This window comes from Staurois parvus, unplaced genomic scaffold (genome assembly GCF_062004578.1).
Source record: "Staurois parvus isolate SC_StPar_1 unplaced genomic scaffold, SC_StPar_1.0 ptg000716l, whole genome shotgun sequence".
NCBI lineage: Eukaryota > Metazoa > Chordata > Amphibia > Anura > Ranidae > Staurois > Staurois parvus.
In genome coordinates, this window is record NW_028318512.1 from 2,237,852 (window position 1) to 2,257,976 (window position 20,125).

Here is a 20,125-nt window from a genome sequence, read left to right on the forward strand (position 1 = left end):
GCACTGATACGCACATGACTGAATGGGGGCAAGTCTCTCGTGATTCACTGACATAGAGAAATAATACAATGTTTATCTAGCACTATAAGGGTGTTATTAACCATCCTGACCCCACAAGTGACTCTCAGTTATGTTTACGACTCTAATATAGAACAATGTAGTATACAGGCTACTGACTGTGCAAAAAGAATATATAATTTGCTATAAGAGAAAATGGGATGTAAGCTATTGCTTCCTTCCAGAGAAGAAGAATTGCATGACTAGCAACTAGTATATTTATACTCTGGATATAGAAGAAGTACATTTCATTCCTAAATACATACTGTACTTTATAGTTGTCTTCCTGGACAAGAACCCCTCTGTTCCAGGCCCAGACTATGTATGCTCTCTCCCAGCCAACATTTGGGCACTCTCCCCCAGGGATTGGTTGGGTTTGCATAAATATTCAGTTGCTGATTTGACAACCCACTACTTCCAGAATCCTTCAGAAGGTAGGGGGAAGCAGCCAATCCTGCAACCAGTGAGACACAGAACAGCCCAAAATAATCACAAATAATCCATAGCCCAAAATAATCACAAACAGCTCAATTTACTACAGTGGAGCTAATAGCTTATAATAATTTATCTAACCTAGCACCCATCTAAGAGGGTGCTGCTTCGAGCCCTTTGAGAAAATTGCAAGGAGAAAATTTGTTGGGGTCAAACCGCACGGCAACGAAAAGTGATGTCAGACCCCAACCTGGAAGTGATTACCGGAACATATGGCAATGGAGATGCCGAGTGTTAGGCACACTGGAGGGAGGTGAGCAGTCTGGCACAAGCAACACTTATGAAGTGCATAATTGATGGGCAACATATTTTTAGTGTTTGTGGGTAGGTTTTTAACTGGACTAAAAATAAATTGTATTATTTAATAGTATTACACTATCTAAAGTCTTCGTTCTTTTTAATGTGGGCTCCTTGGTGAACTCATTACAGGGGAACAGAGAATGGGGAACTGACACTTTGGGGTTGATTTACAAAAGGCAAATAAACTGTGTACTTTGCAAAGTCATGAAAGAAGAAAACAGGAGGTGCCAGTCTAAGTACAGTAGTAAATGCTCTATTTAATAATATAGGATTATAGGATATGACCACTCCTCTCCGTCCTGCAGATACTATAGGTCATGCCATGGATATAGGCTGAGATGGTATGGAGCCGTTTGTGCAGTAGGGGAGAACTCCCTGATGTGTTGGAGTACAGTGGAACCGGTCCAACGGCGTCTAAACCAGGAAGAGTCCACGCCAACCAGCATGAAATTTACTGGTGGAAATGAAATCGCAGGAAGAGGTGGAAGGACAGATGTGGATGATACCAGGAACACAGACAATAGAAACAGGCTATGCGCTCGGAGCCTATAGCTCCTACTACAGGTCTGATGGTACTTGTGATAGGTGAAACTTAAATAGAGACACGCCGTCATCGTGAGACAACAATACCCAGCAAAGATTAAAGGGACAGTGAAATAATAATACTAAGTGAAAACCCATCTATTAAGACAATACATAAAAGGCACAACAGAAGGATAAAATACATACAGGTGAAACTCGAAAAATTAGAATATCATGCAAAAGTTCATTTATTTCAGTAATGCAACTTAAAAGGTGAAACTAATATATGAGATAGACTCATTACATGCAAAGCAAGATAGTTCAAGCCGTGATTTGTCATAATTGTGATGATTATGGCTTACAGCTCATGAAAACCCCAAATCCACAATCTCAGAAAATTAGAATATTACATGGAATCAATAAAACAAGGATTGTACATAGAACAATATTGGACGTCTGAAAAGTATAAGCATGCATATGTACTCAGTACTTGGTTTGGGCCCTTTTGCAGCAATTACTGCCTCAATGTGGCGTGGCATGGAAGCTATCAGCCTGTGGCACTGCTGAGGTGTTATGGAAGACCAGGATGCTTCAATAGCGGCCTTCATCTCTTCTGCATTGTTCAATCTCATGTCTCTCATCTTTCTCTTGGCAATGCTCATAGATTCTCTATGGGATTTAGGTCAGGCGAGTTTGCTGGCCAATCAAGCACAGTAATCCCACGGTCATTGAACCAGGTTTTGGTGCTTTTGGCAGTGTGGGCAGCTGCCAAGTCCTGCTGGAAAATTAAGTCAGCATCCCCATAAAGCTCGTCTGCGGAAGGAAGTATTAAGTGCTCCAAAATCTCCTGGTAGACGGCTACGTTGACCCTGGACTTAATGAAGAACAGTGGACCAACACCAGCAGATGACATGGCTCCCCAAATCAACACCGACTGTGGAAACTTCACACTAGACTTCAAGCATCTTGCAGTGTGTGCCTCTCCATTCTTCCTCCATACTCTTGGTCCTTGGTTTCCAAATGAGATGCAAAAGTTGCTCTCTTCAGAAAAGAGGACTTTGGACCACTGAGCAACAGACCAGGTCTGTTTTTCTTTAGCCCAGGTAAGACGCTTCTAACGTTGCTTGTTGTTCAGGAGCGGCTTGACAAGAGGAATACGACATTTGAAGCCCATGTCCAGGATCCATCTGTGTGTGGTGGCTCTTGATGCACTGACTCCAGCCTCAGTCCACTCCTTGTGAAAGTCCCCAACACTTTTGAATGGCCTTTTCTTGACAATCCTCTCCAGGCTGTGGTCATCCCAGCTGCTTGTGCACCTTTTTCTTCCACACGTTTCCCTTCCACATTATTATATTATTATTATTATACAGTATTTATAAAGCGCCAATAGTTCGCTCAGCGCTGTACATTACAAAGGGGGACAGAACATGTGACAGAACAATACCAATACAATGCAAAACATGAGGGGATCGAGGGCCCTGCTCTTTCGAGCTTACAATCCACATAACTTTCTATTAATGTGCTTTGATACACTACTTTGGGAACATCCAATTTCTTTTGCAATTAGCTTTTGAGGCTTTCTTTCGTTATGGAGGGCGTTAGTGATGGTTTTCTGCACAACTGTCAGGTCAGCAGTCTTTCCCATGATTGTGATTCCTACTGAACCAGACTGAGAGACCATTTAAAGGCTCAGGAACCCTTTGCAGATGTTATGGCTTAATTAGCTGATTAGAGTGGGACACTTTGAGCCGAGAATATTGCACCTTTTCACAATATTCTCATTTTCTGAGATTGTGGATTTGGGGTTTTCATGAGCTATAAGCCATAATCATCACAATTATGACAAATCATGGCTTGAACTATCTTGCTTTGCATGTAATGAGTCTATCTCATATATTAGTTTCACCTTTTAAGTTGCATTACTGAAATAAATGAACTTTTGCACGATATTCTAATTTTTTTGAGTTTCACCTGTATATAAAAGGAATATATAAAAGAGAAGATAAATATAATGAATAATACATAAATTACTCATGTATATGGAAAAAAAATAATATAATAAAATATATAATATAATATAGATTAAGAGAATGGGACCCAAAATAAATACCGATAAGGGTCAGATACCATAAACGTCTATGAAAAATGTACAATATACATAGGATTACAACATAGGATGAATTATAGCAAGGACTGCCTAATTATAAACGGAAAACGTATAAAACAAAGAAGATCTCAGACACTGTGAATGTATACAGAAAGGAACCAAGACACTATGAATGTATACAGCTGTCCATCAATGTCAGGACCCTTGTCCTACTAACATAATAGTAAGCAGCCCGTCTCTGGTGACTGCCAATACAGGGGAGACCCTTCTCCACTGACATTCGATATAGTAGGTCACTTTGTCACTGACCCACAATGTAAAAGAGGCCCTTCACTTTCCCTAATTTTAGAATTTTCAATAAGGTTATAGAGAGTGTGACATTACGAAAGGCGAGGTGATTGATGAATGCTATGTGTCACCTCACATGCCTTCATACCTGGGAGACTAAGGTGGAGTCTGGCGGTGTCGGTTCTTGACCAGCTTTTGTTGTCCACTGATAGCCACCAGCAGGTGATATAAATAAAGCAGCGCTGGAACAAGAAGTTGATCTTGGCCTGGGACTCAGGGAGCCACACCCGAGAGCGCTGTGGATGAGTTTGCTTTGTACAAGAAAGGAAAAGGTTTGCACACCGTTTTGTTGGTGACAGGGAGAAGCCCTTCACCTGTGAAATAGGAATCTCCTCTGTTTAGTTAGTGCCTGGATGGCGAGGGTTTATTTTCTGCTCTGTTTTGTTTATGATGCATGCAACCTTTTAAATAAAACTGGCTACAAGTCAGATTTTTAAGAAAGACCTGTCGTCTGGGCTACCTTTTTCGCAGGGAAGGTGATCCCCCACCTGAGCTAACCCCCACAAGAGTCACATAATGCTGCTCTGGTGCTGTTGGAGTTTATCTGAGTTCTGCCCACCTTCAGGAAGCTCTGAGAGCCTTCTGGAACATGGGTAGGGGCTAGGCTAATGGACAGGAAGAATATGGATACAGCCCTGAATAATTGCAGGGGAAGGCAGTCCCATTGCATGCTGGGAAGTGATATTTATGTTCTGAGAGTACATGGGTTCAGTGTATTTCCCAGGAGTGGATTGTACCAAGCCAGGCTGGAGGCAGGCTGCCTCACCTGGCACTTGCTGCCATGTAGCCTCAGGTAAGTCGACCTGAGGGCCTGAAGTTAGAGAAAGTGACCTTAGGTTCTTCAGTAAGCTGATTGAGGGGAGTTGTCTGCCAAAAGATTGGTTTGTTCACATTTGAGAAAATCACTTGGAGGATTGGAAGGAGGGAACCATTCTGTCCTTGGACTTGTGAGTATAGACACTGAGAGATCTTGGGGACTCTGTGTGCTTGCTACCCCTCTGGTGTTTGATAGTCAGTGTGGGTCTGGAAAAAGGGAACACTGGCTAGTGTTCTGAAGAGCTTGTCTGAGTGTTGCTACTGCAAAAGGACTTTGCTCAACTATGTTACCTTTAGGCTGTCACAGTCTGTCATAACTGGTTTATACCTGAGGAGCTCAGTCCTCTAACTGCTACTACTGCAAAAAGGGAATTTTCTCACTCCTAAACTACTTGTTGCTATATTTCACAAGAGAAGTCTGCTATCTACAGTCAGCCAAGATTTCATAAGTGCTCAACTACTGTAAGAGATCAGCTAGATGTTCTCAGTGTTCTAATTTTGGAGTATCCTACTACAATTCCCCATCCCTATCCCTAGTTCTACAATAACACTCCAAAAACAAAACATCCCCTAGACTTGTCATTGAAGAAAATGAGCGGAAGTGTGTGTATGGCTGAAGGAATACACTATGCATGACTGTGAGGCGAAGCAGGGGGGGCCCGTGGAAAATATATAAGCAGCTCCTTAAAGGGAGGGGGGGGGTAGCACTACACATTAAAATTTAAAAAAATGTATATTTCGCCCCCCAAAAAAAGTTTTAAAAATCCTGCGCAAATATCATGTGACATAAAAAATTGCAAAACCCACAAATTTATTCTCTGGGGCCTCTGCTTTAAAAAATGATATCATGTTTGAGGTTCTAAGTAATATTTTAACAAAAAAAAAAAAAAGATTGTTTCCTGTGAACAAAAAGCGACAAAAAAAAGCCTGGTCCTTAAAGTGTTACTAATCCCCGGACCCTGCATTCACTTTATCTGGTCTCCCACAGTACACAGAACATGGAAGTGCAATTATTTTAGTAAATAAAAACTGATAAATACCTTTTCTCTTCAGCAGTTAGAGCAGTCTTGTGACTTCTATCAGTGTTCAGCCAAGTACATGTTAAAGCTTGTAGGAGGAGTTTTCATTTTGCTCTAGGAGGGTGCAGAACCCCCGACCTCTGTCTGGACAGTGCTGATTGTCCCTCTGCTAATCACATGCACTCACTAGCAATACATACCAAACTGAGTATGTGCACAATGTCTCCACACCATATGTCTTAGATAAAAGGGGGACATTGGAAAAAGGGGAGGATCAGAGAAGTCAGGATTAAACAGCCGTTTTACACAATGCAGAGGATTAACCCTTTAGGTTCCACAAAGTATAACAAGCATGCTTTACTGCATATACAGACTGATTTTACTGTTGTGGGTTTAGTAACACTTTAAAGTGGAACTTCACTCTCTCAGTCAACGTGGGCGTTTTCTAATCCTAATGATGGTGGCATTAGTAAATAGATAGGAAAGTATATCATATTTACTTGTTTTAACCTTTTTTTTTACATTCCTTCATTTACTTCCTGGTTTCCATGCCTAAGCAAATGATGTCATACATCCCAGAAGTCTTTAGGAGGGGAGGGAAGGTTCTCAGCTCAGCCAATGCCTGAACTAAGGACAGATGGATTACAGGAAGTAACTGCTACATGAATAATCTGCCCTTACTCAAGATGGCCACTGCCGGAAATGCCAGGAGATGTTTTTCAAAATGATTTCTCAGCAAAATAAAGCATGGAGACATGGATGGATGGAGTGTGTTTTGAATATTAAAAATGAATTATATAGCATTTTTGGTTTTCGAAACTCAGATGCAGTGCAGTTCCACTTTAGGTGGTTAAATGTCCAGGGACAGGAAATTAGGGCAAATCTCCTTAGCAGGGTCACAAACATAACTTTAGATCAGGATTTAATCTACAAGTCTAATTTTGTGTGGTTCAGTTCATTTTTTGTAGATGATAATGTGCCAATCTTAAAAAAAAAAAAAAAAAAACCTCTGTTCTGGTGGTGACAAAATAAGTGGGATCTTGAGTAAAACACTTCTAAAATTGCTTGTCACTTCTCTCTTCATCTAAATTCTACATCATCATCATGAAAGTTTTTATCCCCTAACTAGAATTTTACATAAAGAATAATGAAGAACTTGTACAGGGAGAACATGCAGACTCCAGACAGGTAGTGCTGTGGGATTCAACCCAATGACCCTAGTACTGCTAGGCAGAAGTGCTAGCCACTTAGCATAGGATGATGCCATCTCTGAGAATTCTCTGGCCATGCTTCAGAAGGTACATAAATAGCCTACAATTACTCTATAGCAAGGGCATCATTCAACTGTAGTGAATATCCGTTTAGCCTGGGTTCACACTGATGCAGTGCGGAATTCACACTGGTTTCTGTGCAATTTCCACACCGCATCACAATCGCACCCCATTCATGTGAACCGCTGCGGGTGTGTATGTTAAGTTAACAACACCCCAAAATCAGTTTGCAAAATGCGGTGCGATGTGCAGAATTGGACCGCATGGGTGTGAATACCCATGCGATCCGATTCTGGTGCGGAGAAAAAAAAAGGATCCTGTATCATTTTGATGCAGATGCAGTGTGATCTCAGCCATACAAAATGTATGCCTCAAATTGCACCGCACAGAAGTCGCATGTGATTTGCATAGGAATGTGGTACGGATCCTGTGCGAATCACATGTGATGTGCCGCACCCAGGGGGAGACTGACCATTTGGGCACTCGGGCACTGCTCGAGGGCCCGGAGACTGACCATTTGGGCACTCGGGCACTGCTCGAGGGCCCAGGGTCAGTAGGGGGCCCCATGAGATGCCCCTAGTACCTTTCATAGGCTTTTTTGGGTGTGGTTTGAGTGTGGGTGAGAACACAGGGGCCCCCGTGACTCCCTATTGCCTGGGGGCCCCATGAGATGCCCCTGGTACCTTTCATAGGCTTTTTTGGGTGTGGTTTGAGTGTGGGTGAGAACACAGGGGCCCCCATGACTCCCTATTGCCTGGGGGTCCCATGAGATGCCCCTGGTACCTTTCATAGGCTTTTTTGGGTGTGGTTTGAGTGTGGGTGAGAACACAGGGGCCCCCATGACTCCCTATTGAGATGACCCTGGTACCTTTCATAGGCTTTTTTGGGTGTGGTTTGAGTGTGGGTGAGGACACAGGGGCCTCATGATTCCCTATTGCCCGGGGGCCCCATGAGTTATCAGTCTGCCCCTGGCCGCACCGCACCAGTGTGAACCCAGGTTGAATCAGATAACCCAGTACTTCGTGTCTATGCTGTACAATAGCTGTCTTTGCTGGAATTGTCCTTTAAAAACTCTGCATTTGTGTTGCAAAAATTCACCGTACTGAGCCACCTTCCGAGACAGGAACAGTAACTGAATTAAAACCTACTCTGGCCATTTGTGAAAAGCTTGAGTTATTTACTCTATTTTAAGTATCACTAAAGAGGAAATACATCTCAATTATATTTCAACTTTATGGGAGCATTACCAGCTGTTCCAGTTACAGCCAAGCAATTGTCAGGTAAAATTTATGCTTGTTTACTTGGTATTTTTCTTCTGAGATCTGCAAATGTAGCACTCTGTATGCACGTGCCCGGGGGTGCCCAGGTGTTGTTCGTTCCAGATGGTAGTCCAACATGAACCATGGCACAGCAATGCAGATTGTTTAATGCGTGTGGCGAAACAATGAAACAGAGCAGCTCCTGGGCAACGTGACATTTCACAGAAACTTGTTTCCATTGAAGTCGGCGCGACCACATAGGGATATCTCAGCGGCAGAAGTATTTCAGCCATAACCGGGGAGAACATATGGATTGTGTGACTGGATATAAGCCTGTATTGCTATTTCCACCCAACAGCTACAAATAAGAATTGGTATTTAAAGCTAAACATCAAGCAAACAGCTAAATCTACAGGTGAAGAACTCATTGATCTCTATACTTGTTCTGTAAATATGTAGATAGCTGTTTTCTGATTCTTTGGCCTGGTTGTCTGGGCACCATGTCTGATATAGCCCCTCATTCACATGGGCATACATAAAGTATTACTAAACCCAGGACCCTGCATTCACTATATCCAATGTCCCACAGAACGCAGAATATGGAAATGTAATTGTTTTAATAAAAATTGCTAAATACCTTTTCTCATCAGCAGTATATAGTAGCCTTGTGACTTCTATCAGTGTTCAGCTGAGCACTGGTTAAAGCTTGTAGAAGGAGTTTCATTCTCCTCTGACTGTTCTCTGAGGCTGCATGACCCCTGACCCTCTGTCTGACCGCTGCTGATTTGCCCTGTGCTTATCACATGCACCCCCCCCCAAAAAAAAACCAAAACAAAAAAAAACCTCTCTAGCAAATAATCGGGTTGCTGAGAAGGCATTTGTAAGCGACGTTGATGAATCAACCCCGGGGACAGAATGGGAACGAGTGGCTCGTCTTTGTGACTTTAACCCCCAGTCTAGCAAGCAGGCAAAAGATGCCTCCCGTATACACTAAACTGAGCATGTGCAGAGCACCTCCTAGGGCTCTGTACTATCAGCAGATGGATTGGAAACTCTGGAAGAAAGGGAAGATCAGAGAAGACCGGATCAAACTTCCTTTTTACACAGATGCAGATGAATAACCCCTTATCAGGGGTGGGCAAACTGCAGCTCTCCAGCTGTTGCAGGACTACAAGTTCCATCATGCCTTCAAGTCATAGCTGTAATTGTCAGTTTTGTAATGTTGCAATGCCTCATGGGAAATGTAGTTCCACAACAGCTGGAGAGCCGCAGTTTGCCCACCCCTGCCTTAGGTTCCACAGTGAGTATGACAAGCATGGTTTACTGCTTTGTTTTTACTGTTGTGTGTTTAGTAACACTTTAAAGTGGAACTTCACTCTCTCGGTCAATGTGGTCTTTTTCTAATCCTTATGCTGCTAGCATTAGTAAATAGAAAGGAAAGTATATCATATTTACTTGTTTAAACCTTTTTTTTTGCAATCCTTCATTTCCTTCGGGGTTTCCATGCCTAAGCATATGATGTCATACATCCAAGAAAGAGGATCTTCAGCTCCCCACAAAAAAGAATTAAAAGTCAGCAGCTACAAATACTCCTTTAACCCTCCTGGCGGTATTCCCGAGTGTAGCTCGGGGTAAAGTTTCAGTACCACAAGTGGTAACCCCGAGCTACACTCGGACTATGAGGCGCTGCTTTGGGATCTGTTCTCTTTCCTTGTCCTGCGCTCCTGCGATGTCCCTCCTGCAGTGTCCCCGGCAATGTCCTCCGGCCGATGCAAACATCTGTCATCTGGGTTCCGTCCCCTGTGACGTCGGGATGTACGGGGGACGGAACGGCGGAAAATTTGAAAATGACAAAAAGTGACATTCACTAAATTCACTAAAATCACATAGTAAAACATTACTGTATCAAACCATTTCACATACATTTTGTCCCGAGTGCTTTGTCCTGTGCCCTGCCTGCATTTTTACTGTTCTTTCTGCCTTGAAACTGAGAAATGTCCATGGCGTCCAAAAAGCGTCCCTTTAGGTCAAAATCGGTTTTAGACCAGCTAGAGAACAGCGATAGTAAATCAGAACCACTTGCAGAATTGAGTGATAATGATTCGTGGGGGAAATTCGTCATCAGACACTGAAAACGATTTTGCGACTTTGCTCAGTGATGTGCGAACTTGGCGCTCTATTTCAAATTTCAGTGTTTTTGGTTTGATTATATTATTGAATTAAATTTATTATTATATTATTTTTTATGATTATTTATTAAATTATAATTTATGATTTTGTGTTTCAAATTGTAACATACCCGGGATGTTTACTAGACTCTTGTTCGGACAGATTTCAGTGAGTTATTCCTAAAAATTACAGGCCTACAATAAAAAAAAAACATATTTCCATGCAAAAAAATGTACCACTTTGAACACAGTAATATGGACATAATCAGACCGCTAGGGAGGTTAAAAAAAGGACACTTACCTGTCCAGGGATCCAGCACTGTCCTCACCCCGGACCTGTTCTTCAGCAGTTTTTGGGTTTTCAGTATCAGCATTATTATTAAGGGAATCCCTCTGTGATTCCTTGCGGCTTCATAGCCAGCTTCCCTCTGTGCATTCGCGAATCGCACTGTGCTTTGGGAATAGTCCCACAGCTTCCTGGGACCTGTGACATGTAACAGAATGTTGCGGGCTGGGGAGGACTTTCAGTGGAATTACCGGGAGAGTGGGTATATGGCAAAACCAGGTACCTGAACCCCCCACCCCACATAAAAGTGTCCCATAGTGTTAGAGGAGGGGGATGAGGCAGGTAAAGTTCTGCTTTAAGCATAATGTTTGACCAAACAAGGATTTATAGGGGATCCATGGATCTTTGTGTAGGCACTCCCATTCGTGTCAATTGGGATGCAACAAAAACAGACAAATCCGCATCTCCCAGTTTGAAATCTGTGCAGGTGTGGGTCTCCATACGCAGACTGGCTGCATTCAGGGACTCAAGCCTGCATGCTCCTGCACCCTTGCAGCTGTCAAAATGGGAGTAGTGGCTGCATCCATGCAGCTACTGTATCCCAATTGACATGAATGGGACAGCCTGTACAGGGATACACAAAACACCTGTTCATCCCCCTGCAGGCAAACATGGCCCTCGCATGGGCATACCTTTTAAGTATGCCCTTGTGAACATGGTCTTACATTTCTCTCAGCAAGGTCCATTATACGCTTGCCGACCACCCTATCGCAGTTTTACTGTGACAGGGTGGCTGCTCTGTGCACAATCATGTATATATATATGTGATTCTGCATTTACAATTAAGCGGCATGCGAGCACCCACCTACCCATTTTGTCATTGGCCCCTGTACATGTCAATCACTGGGACCCAGCCAGCGATTCATGGCCAGGACATGGCAATTGGCGGAGCAACTGACAGGAGAGAGATCTGTGAATGTAAACAACACAGATCTCTCTCCTATCAGTGGGGATGTACTGGTTTTTATCTCCCTGCAAAGCAGATGAAAACCAGCACGTCCCCTAGCAAAACAGCACACAGTACATAGTAAAATCACTCCCTAACACACAGTTAACCCTTTGATCACCCCAGATGTTAACCCCTTCCTGCCCAGTGCCATTAGTACTGTAACAGTGCTTATTAGTACCACTGACCACTGTATTAGTGTCACTGGAGATGTCAATGGCAGTTAGTCTATTCCCACCCAGTTTCAGTTAGTGTCAGAATTCCCGTCCTATTGTCACAGTCCTACTATAAGTCGCTGTTCGCCGCCATTACTAGTATAAAAAAAATAAATAAAAAGAAAAATTCCAGTATATGTAACATGTTTGTGGGCGCTATAATTTTCACACAAACTAAAAATTATTAACCTGAAGGGATTTTTTTTTACCAAAGACATGTAGCGGAAAACATTTTGGCCTAAACTTATGAAAAAAATTATATATATATAATTTTATTTTATTTTTTTAAATTTTGGTCTCTTTTCTTTTATAGCGCAGAAAATAAAAAACCCAGTGGTGATCAAATACCACCAAAAGAAAGCTTTATTTGTGTGAAATATAAATTTAATTTGTATACATTGTCACATGATCACGCTATTGTCAGTTAAAGTAGAGCAGCGCCGTATAGTAAAAAAAAACGGCCTGGTCATGAAGGGGGGTAGATCTTCCAGAGGGCAAGTGGTTATAAAAGGATCAGAATAAAAAATATAAATTAAACAAAAAAATTATGGATGACACAGAAAAAAGTAAGTGTGAAAGGAATACAGATATTTAACTACTGGAAGCCTGTCTAAAGAAAAAAAAAAATAAAATAATGGTTTGAGTAAACACCAAACCCAAATTACTGTCTGCATTAGAGGTGTGAAAGGGCCACAGGAGGTCCCAAGGTCACAGGTTAGGCGCCAGGCCTTCAATCTCATTGCAGCGGCTGTCACATCCCTGTGTTCTCCGGTTCTGCTTATACATTTACCCAAAAGTTGGACAACATCGGTCTTCCTTAATGCTGAATTCCATGAATTCAGCAACTTTGTAAAAAGAGAAGTCACTCTATGAGTTAAGTCCAACTTGGTAACTACCACCTCCTGAGCTTATCTCTTTTATTTATATCTGACAGGTTTATTGTGCTCCAGCTTCATAGCTTCCAGAGCTTCAACTATGGCCTTGGCTGGTCTCAGCCCCTTCAAGTTTAGTGTCTGTGCAGGTACTATGCCTTCCCCTTCCTTCCTCCTGCTCAATCACAGAACCCTTTGCATTATGTGAACTCATTCACAAAATACAAAGGCTTCTGTGAAAGGGCAGCAGAGGGGAGAGGTGGGCATAGCTGATCTCTGTGCATCTCCCCTCTCTCACAGACTGGACTGCAGAGTGTATCCTTCAGCAGAGCCATAAATCTGTCAAATAATAATAATAATTATTATTATTATTATTATTATACAGGATTTATATAGTGTCAACAGTTTGTGCAGCGCTTTACAATATAAGGGAGACAGTACAATTACAATACATTACAGTACAGAAGGAATGTGAGGGCCCTGCTCCTTGGAGCTTACAATCTAAAGGAAGGGGGAGATATAATAGATAAATATAAATAATAGAGATAAGCCCACCATGTGGCAGGCAGCTTTTTGCATTTTTTACAAAGTTGCTGAATTTGTGGAATTCAGCTTTAACATCTCTACCCAGCAATTTGACAATTTACACCTTTATCCATGTAAATCAGGAAATTAATATTTATGCAGACTACCCAACACCAAAAATGAGATTTTGTAACTAGAACTTGGTGGTTTCAAAACGTTCACATCTCCCATCCTGTTCTTGGACAATCAACATCTGCACATTGCATGGTGACCCGATTAAGATCTTCTCAACACTTACTGGAACTAAAGAAGTAGCTTGGACAAGATACAAAACATCTTTAGTATTACAGAACGTGTAATACAAGCAACTAATACAAGTAGATACCCCAAACCATGACCTGGATCTATAAGAATCTTCAAAGACATATCAATACCTGATGCAAGGTGTTCAGACAAGCCACATAAGGAGGAAATAATAAATGCCAATTTTCTAAATATTGAACTCTGATACTGTGCACTGTTACCTGCTGGCCTTGCATTTGTTTCATGGAAAATACTTGCTTTCACAGACATGCGCTCACCTGTATTTCTACATGCAAACTTAGTTTTGGCATCACATTTCCGAAGAGTTCCATTGCAGCCTTTCTCATCACTGCCATCCTCACAATCCTTCTCCCCATCGCATAGCCACAGTTCCGGGATACAATTGCCATCTGGCTGACATTGAAACTGTTTGCCTTCACAAGATCCCAAAGCTGGCATTGCTGAAAAAGAAAACACTACAGTTAGATCAACACTGAGCACAGATGCTTATTACGGAAGTAGAGCAAGTCATCTTTACCGGCCAGAGGAAATTTACTTTTATCCTATAGCAACCAATCAAAAATCAGCTTTTTTTTTAATCTCAGGTCCAATTAGCATTTTTTACAACATAAATATGTTCAGTATATGTGTGCGTCATTTTCCCTGAGGATAAATTTTGGTAATGCAGTTATTCCCATGAAGTCCTTAGAGAAGAATCATTAAAAGGTTCATTCAGACCCATGCATTGCGGTAACACGCGACTGAGGTATTTCATTTCATTAGGATGACATGTAGAATGTCACACTAATGCACAACTACAGTAATGGGCAACACAGGCATGATTGCAGTACTCTATAATCCACATTGTGGTGCACTTTTATAATACAAAATGGTGACAGCTGTTTTTCTGTGTGTTCAGATGCTTTGCCAGCCTATTCATTTTGATGCAGCATGCCCAGGGGCGGACTGACCATTTGGAAAATCAAGCTCTGCCCGAGGGCCCGGGGTCAGTAGGGGGCCCCATGAGATGCCCCTGGTACCTTTTTCATAGGCTTTTTTGAGTTTGGGCAAGGACACAGGGGCTCCTTGATCCCCTATTGCCCGGGGGCCCCATGAGTTGTCAGTCCGTGCCTGAGCATGCCTTAAAGAGTAAATCCACTTTCATGGTAAAAAATATTGCAAAAATATAATAATAATATAGTGTATACAATTGTGACACAAGCTATATTGTGATTACATTATTTTAAAAGTACCTTTTCAATCTGTAGAGCCATAATTTTCTGTGAAATGCAATGCAATATGGCAACCTTGGATAGAGTACAGACCACCTCCCAGAAATGTCATTTCCTGCTTGTGTGATTGGCTCACTGATTTTCTCAGAAGTCTCCACTAAGATACACATTAGATTTTGGCTATCCGCAACAAACTTTTCAGTTTTGGTGGGACACTCCCAAAGGGTTAATAATGTCTAAAGTGATGCAGACCCTTCCACTTTCCTTAGAACCCTGCAAAAGCAGCAGCTGATTGATAATTTTAGTGTCACTCCCATTCAAATTCACTTTGCACACAGAAACAAACAGCTATTTCTTCAGAATAACAAAAGGTTGGAATTTGCAACAAAGATTGTTAACTGCTTGGTGCTGACAGCACACAAATATGTGGCCTCTCGGCATAAACAAACATGTGCCGCAAGCTCACACCCTGCATGCTCCCAGCACATTTACCAGCGCCTCATGGAAAGGTCCCGATCGGGAGCTTTCCGATCATGTGACAGCTGTGGAAGCCAATCACAGCAGTCACACGACCCTAAACCCAGCCCTTCCTCCCGGCATCACAAACCCCTTAAAGGGATGGGAGGCGCCGGTGCCAAAGGGGTTAAAATCCTTGCAATATACATAAATCACTCAGAGGAGAATGTTTTATTTCTCAATGAAAGTGGAGCTACCCTTTAATGCACGATGATTCACGTGTTATAGCAATGCATAGTGTAAATGAGCTCTAGAGGGATCGATCTGTAGGTATGTATGTGTGTGGGAAAGGAGCCCTGGGGGGTCTGTCTGAGTCTAAAGCAGACACAAAACCACAGCCTGGCCGGATGGAGGCCACAATGGGGTCATCTCTAGACCCTAGTCTTTCTCAGAATCAAGCATGAGGGTGGCTACGTTTCTATATACAGTGGGACCATGGAGAATGAACATAGCCACCCTTTAATAGAAAGTCAGATTGCAGCAGCAAATAAAAAAGGAATTTGAAGGAGGCTGAAAGCAATAGAAGGTAAAGCAGTAGATAGAAGGTAAAGCAGTAAATAGAAGGTAAAGTAGTACTAAATCGCAGGAAAAAAAAATTCCCCTTTAAGGTAATGTCATAATGTGCTAGTATGCATTGCATACTAGCACTTTATGTGAAACTCACTTTAAAAAGCCCTCCAGCTGTGCGCTATCACCACTGCAGAGGCTTCCATCTTCATCCAGTCTTCTTTATGGGTTCGTGAGCTCCGGCCATCTGACTGGCCAAGCTGGGATGACATCACTCCTGTGCATATACGCATGGGAGTCCTGGGCAATGGCACAGTACTCTGAAGGAATGGCATGGGTATGCTATTCTTTCAAAGTGCATGCACTGGCTCTAAAATAGAGAGACTATCTCCTAAATGGTGCATATTTAGGAGATATTACTTTGTAGGTAAAAGTTAAAAAAAATTAGTTTATTACCACTTTAAGAATACATAATTAAATTTTTTTTTCCATTTTTAAACCAGAGTTAAGTGTTATTTTAAGTCCCCAAAAGTACATGTCCCAAAGCTGAATCATTCTAGTAAATATACAAGTTATTAAAGTGGAACTCCAGTTTACACCTATCTAGCCTTAAAATTGTCCCCTTTCTTCTCCTAACACCTATGCTAAATAACCTGTGTAAGAAAAAAGTGTATACTTACCTATTTTCAGCCCACTCCAGTTCGGTCAAGTGATCTCCCAAGTGTCAGCTGCAGGGGAGAGGAGAGAGCGCTCCAACAAAGTCTAGTAAAGCCTGGAGCATTGATGCCACCTACAGGCTTCAATGGCCCATCCAACAGGCTCCCTCTTTCCCCCTGCTACCATGCTGACTGACACATTGGATCACATGGTCGAACCAGAACGGCCTGAAAAGAGATAAATATATATATATATATATTTCTTATACAGGTTAGCACAGGTGTTGGGGGTGGGGCAGTTTTAAGGCTTATAAAGTGTAAACTGGAATTCCACTTTACTTACTAGAAGCAGCAGTCGACCGATAAACAGATGGAACAAATAGCTTCCTATGGAATAAGCTACAGTAAGTAAGTAGCATAATATTGAGTATCATTTAGATATCAAGTACAGCACTCTAAAGCTGGCCATACATGGATAGGATTTCATCTGATTCCTGCTGAATCATTCAGAATGTGTTCTGTGGGTGACCCTGTCGGATTTTCAGTTAACTTTTGTCGAAGAAGGCAGAAGAAAGTTCTCAGACGAACAGTGCCTGCTTCCAATCAGATGCAGGCACTGTTTGGGTATTCTGACATCCGTGGGTGACAGCTATCTGAACACAATAGCCAGCACAGCACATTCATTCATCCACACTCAACAAACAAAATCCTAATGTGCATGGCCAGCTTAACATTTATCTTTTCACTATCATAGCCATTTTTTGCATACATGTTTAAAAAATATTTTAGACCTAAAAATGACTTTGAAAATGTTATATTTTATGAAAGCAGAGACCCTGGAGAATAGACTGGTGGTAGTGCAATCACGTTTGTCACTCAATATTAGCACAATAGGGTATCAGGTGTGAAATTTCAGTTAAAAATACATTAAAGTTAGTTTTAGGACACAAAGTCACAAGACTGGATATTACGCAATTTTTGGTAAAATAGATAGTAAAAGATGAGGTTACACCAAGTAAATACATACATACACTTGTGAAATGGCTAGAAACTTTGGTAAACTAAATTCTCCATAGGTGACACCTAAAAACCACCTATAGGTCATCAGTTTAGAGTTAAAGTGATTCTAAAGGTTAAAATTAATAAAGAGAAAAATAACAAACAGTCCCGATCCTCTTCTTTTTGGGTCCCCTGTGGCCGGTCCTGGCTCCTCCCCCCTGCCAAGTGCCTTTTGCTATGGTGAGAACTCAAGAAGGCTCACTCCCGAGCCTCACTTCTGTGGATGGACATTGTCCATTTGCACACAGACCATGGCCTGGCCCTGCTCTCTCCTCATTGGCTCGCTGGCTGTGATTGATCCTGCTGCGGGACCCAATGTGGAGAGAGAGTCACCGGGACTCTCGTGCACATCACTGGATAAAGATGGGGCTCAGATACGTATTGGGGGGTGCACTCAGGTTTTTTTTTACCTTCATGCATAGAATGCACGAAGGTAAAAAAAATCTTCTGCCTTTAGAACCACTATAATGGTAAATAATGACCCTAGAATTATTGCTCTCCCCTGGCATGCATGGTAATATGTAACGTGTGGCTCAATCAACATTTTTGTACATAGGTGCCCCTGCCACGTGCGTTCATGCTCATTTTGTTGTGACAGGTTCTTTTTAATGAGACATCAGGGGTCTTTTAGACCTATGATGTCTCGCCTGTCATCCTTTAAAGCTAACGGAGCTCAGATTGCACTCCGGTAGCTGATCAGATATAACAAATATCTTTCAAGGGTTTCTTTGACAGACCAAAAGTGATTAAATAGGAGTTGATTGCTGAGAATTATATACACTCTAACCATTGGTTCACATACGTGTGGCCATGTGGGCAGCGATTTGCGCTGACACATGAGCCCATTCATTTGAATGGACTTCCGTGGCCCGAGACACGCAGGGAAGAAGTCCCTGCACTACTTGGGAAATCGCAGCCCACACGGGAACTGAGGTTCCCAGTACGGTTGAAATTTCCAGTGTGAGTGGTGTGCCATTATAATTAATGGCACCTGCCTGTGGGTCCTGCATTCCTCTGTGTGGGTGGTGCGGCTGCAGCTATTTGTGCAGGTCCCGCAGTGGCACCACCCGCACAGATGTGAACCAAGCCTAATATTAAATTTGAGAACTTAATATCCATATGTTATATCTGTAGAGATTTATTTCCTTTGTTTAGGACATTAAGACTATTTTTTCCATACAGAAATGCATTTCTCTGCTGTGTAGCAGTGATTAATCTAACATGATCCAGCAGTGCCCCAATCATGTGCAATTGATTAACTACAACATGCTACTTGTATGAATTGTTGCATAGGGAGTTATTTGTTCCATCTGCTAGCGATCAATTGCTATTCCTAGCAATTTGTCCATAGTGATTTAGTACCACATAGCTATTAAAACATCTCTGTGTAGATTTAGCAAACATTTTCCACAGTTTCTCCAGTACAGTACAATAAAATATGGTACTGTAGGCATTTTGTGGCCCTAAAGACCCGTAAGTTTGAACAGAAATGTTCATGAAGATGTAGAGAATGTTGTCGAAACTTCCATGTTAAAAGAGGCATGTTGTATATTCAATAATGATAAGACCATCAACACTTTCATGGTATAAAGCAAGCCACTTCTTCAAGGACAGTACAGAAAACCTTCAGCTGATGACCACTACATTTAAACTCATCTTTCCCTTTAATTTTATTTCAACTATCTCTCCACTTTTGTTAAAAAATAATCTTTACAAAGTATGGTAATATTTAACATTTAGTAAATCTAAACAATATACAGTATATTAAAGTTCAACATTATCATTGGCAAAAAAAAAGTTAAAATTGATTGCACAGAATTGTATAAAACAAAAAAGCTGCCCTTGGTGTAATAATCATCCTATCTCAGGTGCACTGCTTTGCCAAGATTCACCGTTCTGTGATAAATGCACCAGTCCCAATTTGAGCTGAATAATGCCAAGCAACATCCCAATTCCTATGAGCCCAGGGCGTCAAGAACTCGCCTCCTAGAGGCACTTCCTTAATCCAAATTTGGTTAAAATAAGCATGGCACAGAGGTATTATCTGAAGTATTCAAGACCTGACCATTGTGCAAGGATCTGAATCTGGGACATGTGGACCTCTGCTGTGTCTGGCAGACATTCTTCTTGCTGAGCCACCTAAAATACTGGACAGCTCCCTGGACAATTCCTTGAATGGTCCAGCCTTGAATCTTGTTTGTCTTTAATCTTTAACCCTTTGCTGCTCCCATTAATTTCCTATTAAAACCATTCTTTTGCTGTTCCTGTTTGCCAGATTATCTTTAAGAATTAAGAATTTTATTATTAAGAAAATATCTTGCTCTTGTCTCTCCTGCTACCGTCTGTATCTTCGCTACCAGTCATTACCGACTTTTGGCTTGTTCCTCGACTATGCTACTGCTTGATCCCAGCCTGCAACTACTTGTTACCAACCTTTGGTTTGTTTACTAACTATGCTTCTGCTTGATCCCTACCTGCTATATCTGCTACTGGACCCCAGATCACTCACCGACTGGTGGGGTGATCCTGAGGACCATAACCTGGTACTAACACTCCTCCTATCCCTCCTCCTCCTATCTCCACCATCAG

General features: G+C 41.9%; 1 protein-coding gene across 1 annotated transcript in view; it reads right to left on the reverse strand.

Annotated features, from left to right (window-relative positions):
- The window catches only part of LRP1B (LDL receptor related protein 1B), a 2,076,109-nt gene that overhangs the window by 859,621 nt on the left and 1,196,363 nt on the right, over positions 1 to 20,125 (reverse strand). Inside the window, exon 21 of the mRNA XM_089653623.1 lies at positions 13,845 to 14,027. Within this exon, the coding sequence (XP_089509749.1) occupies positions 13,845 to 14,027 (183 nt within the window). The remainder of the gene's footprint in view (positions 1 to 13,844; positions 14,028 to 20,125) is intronic.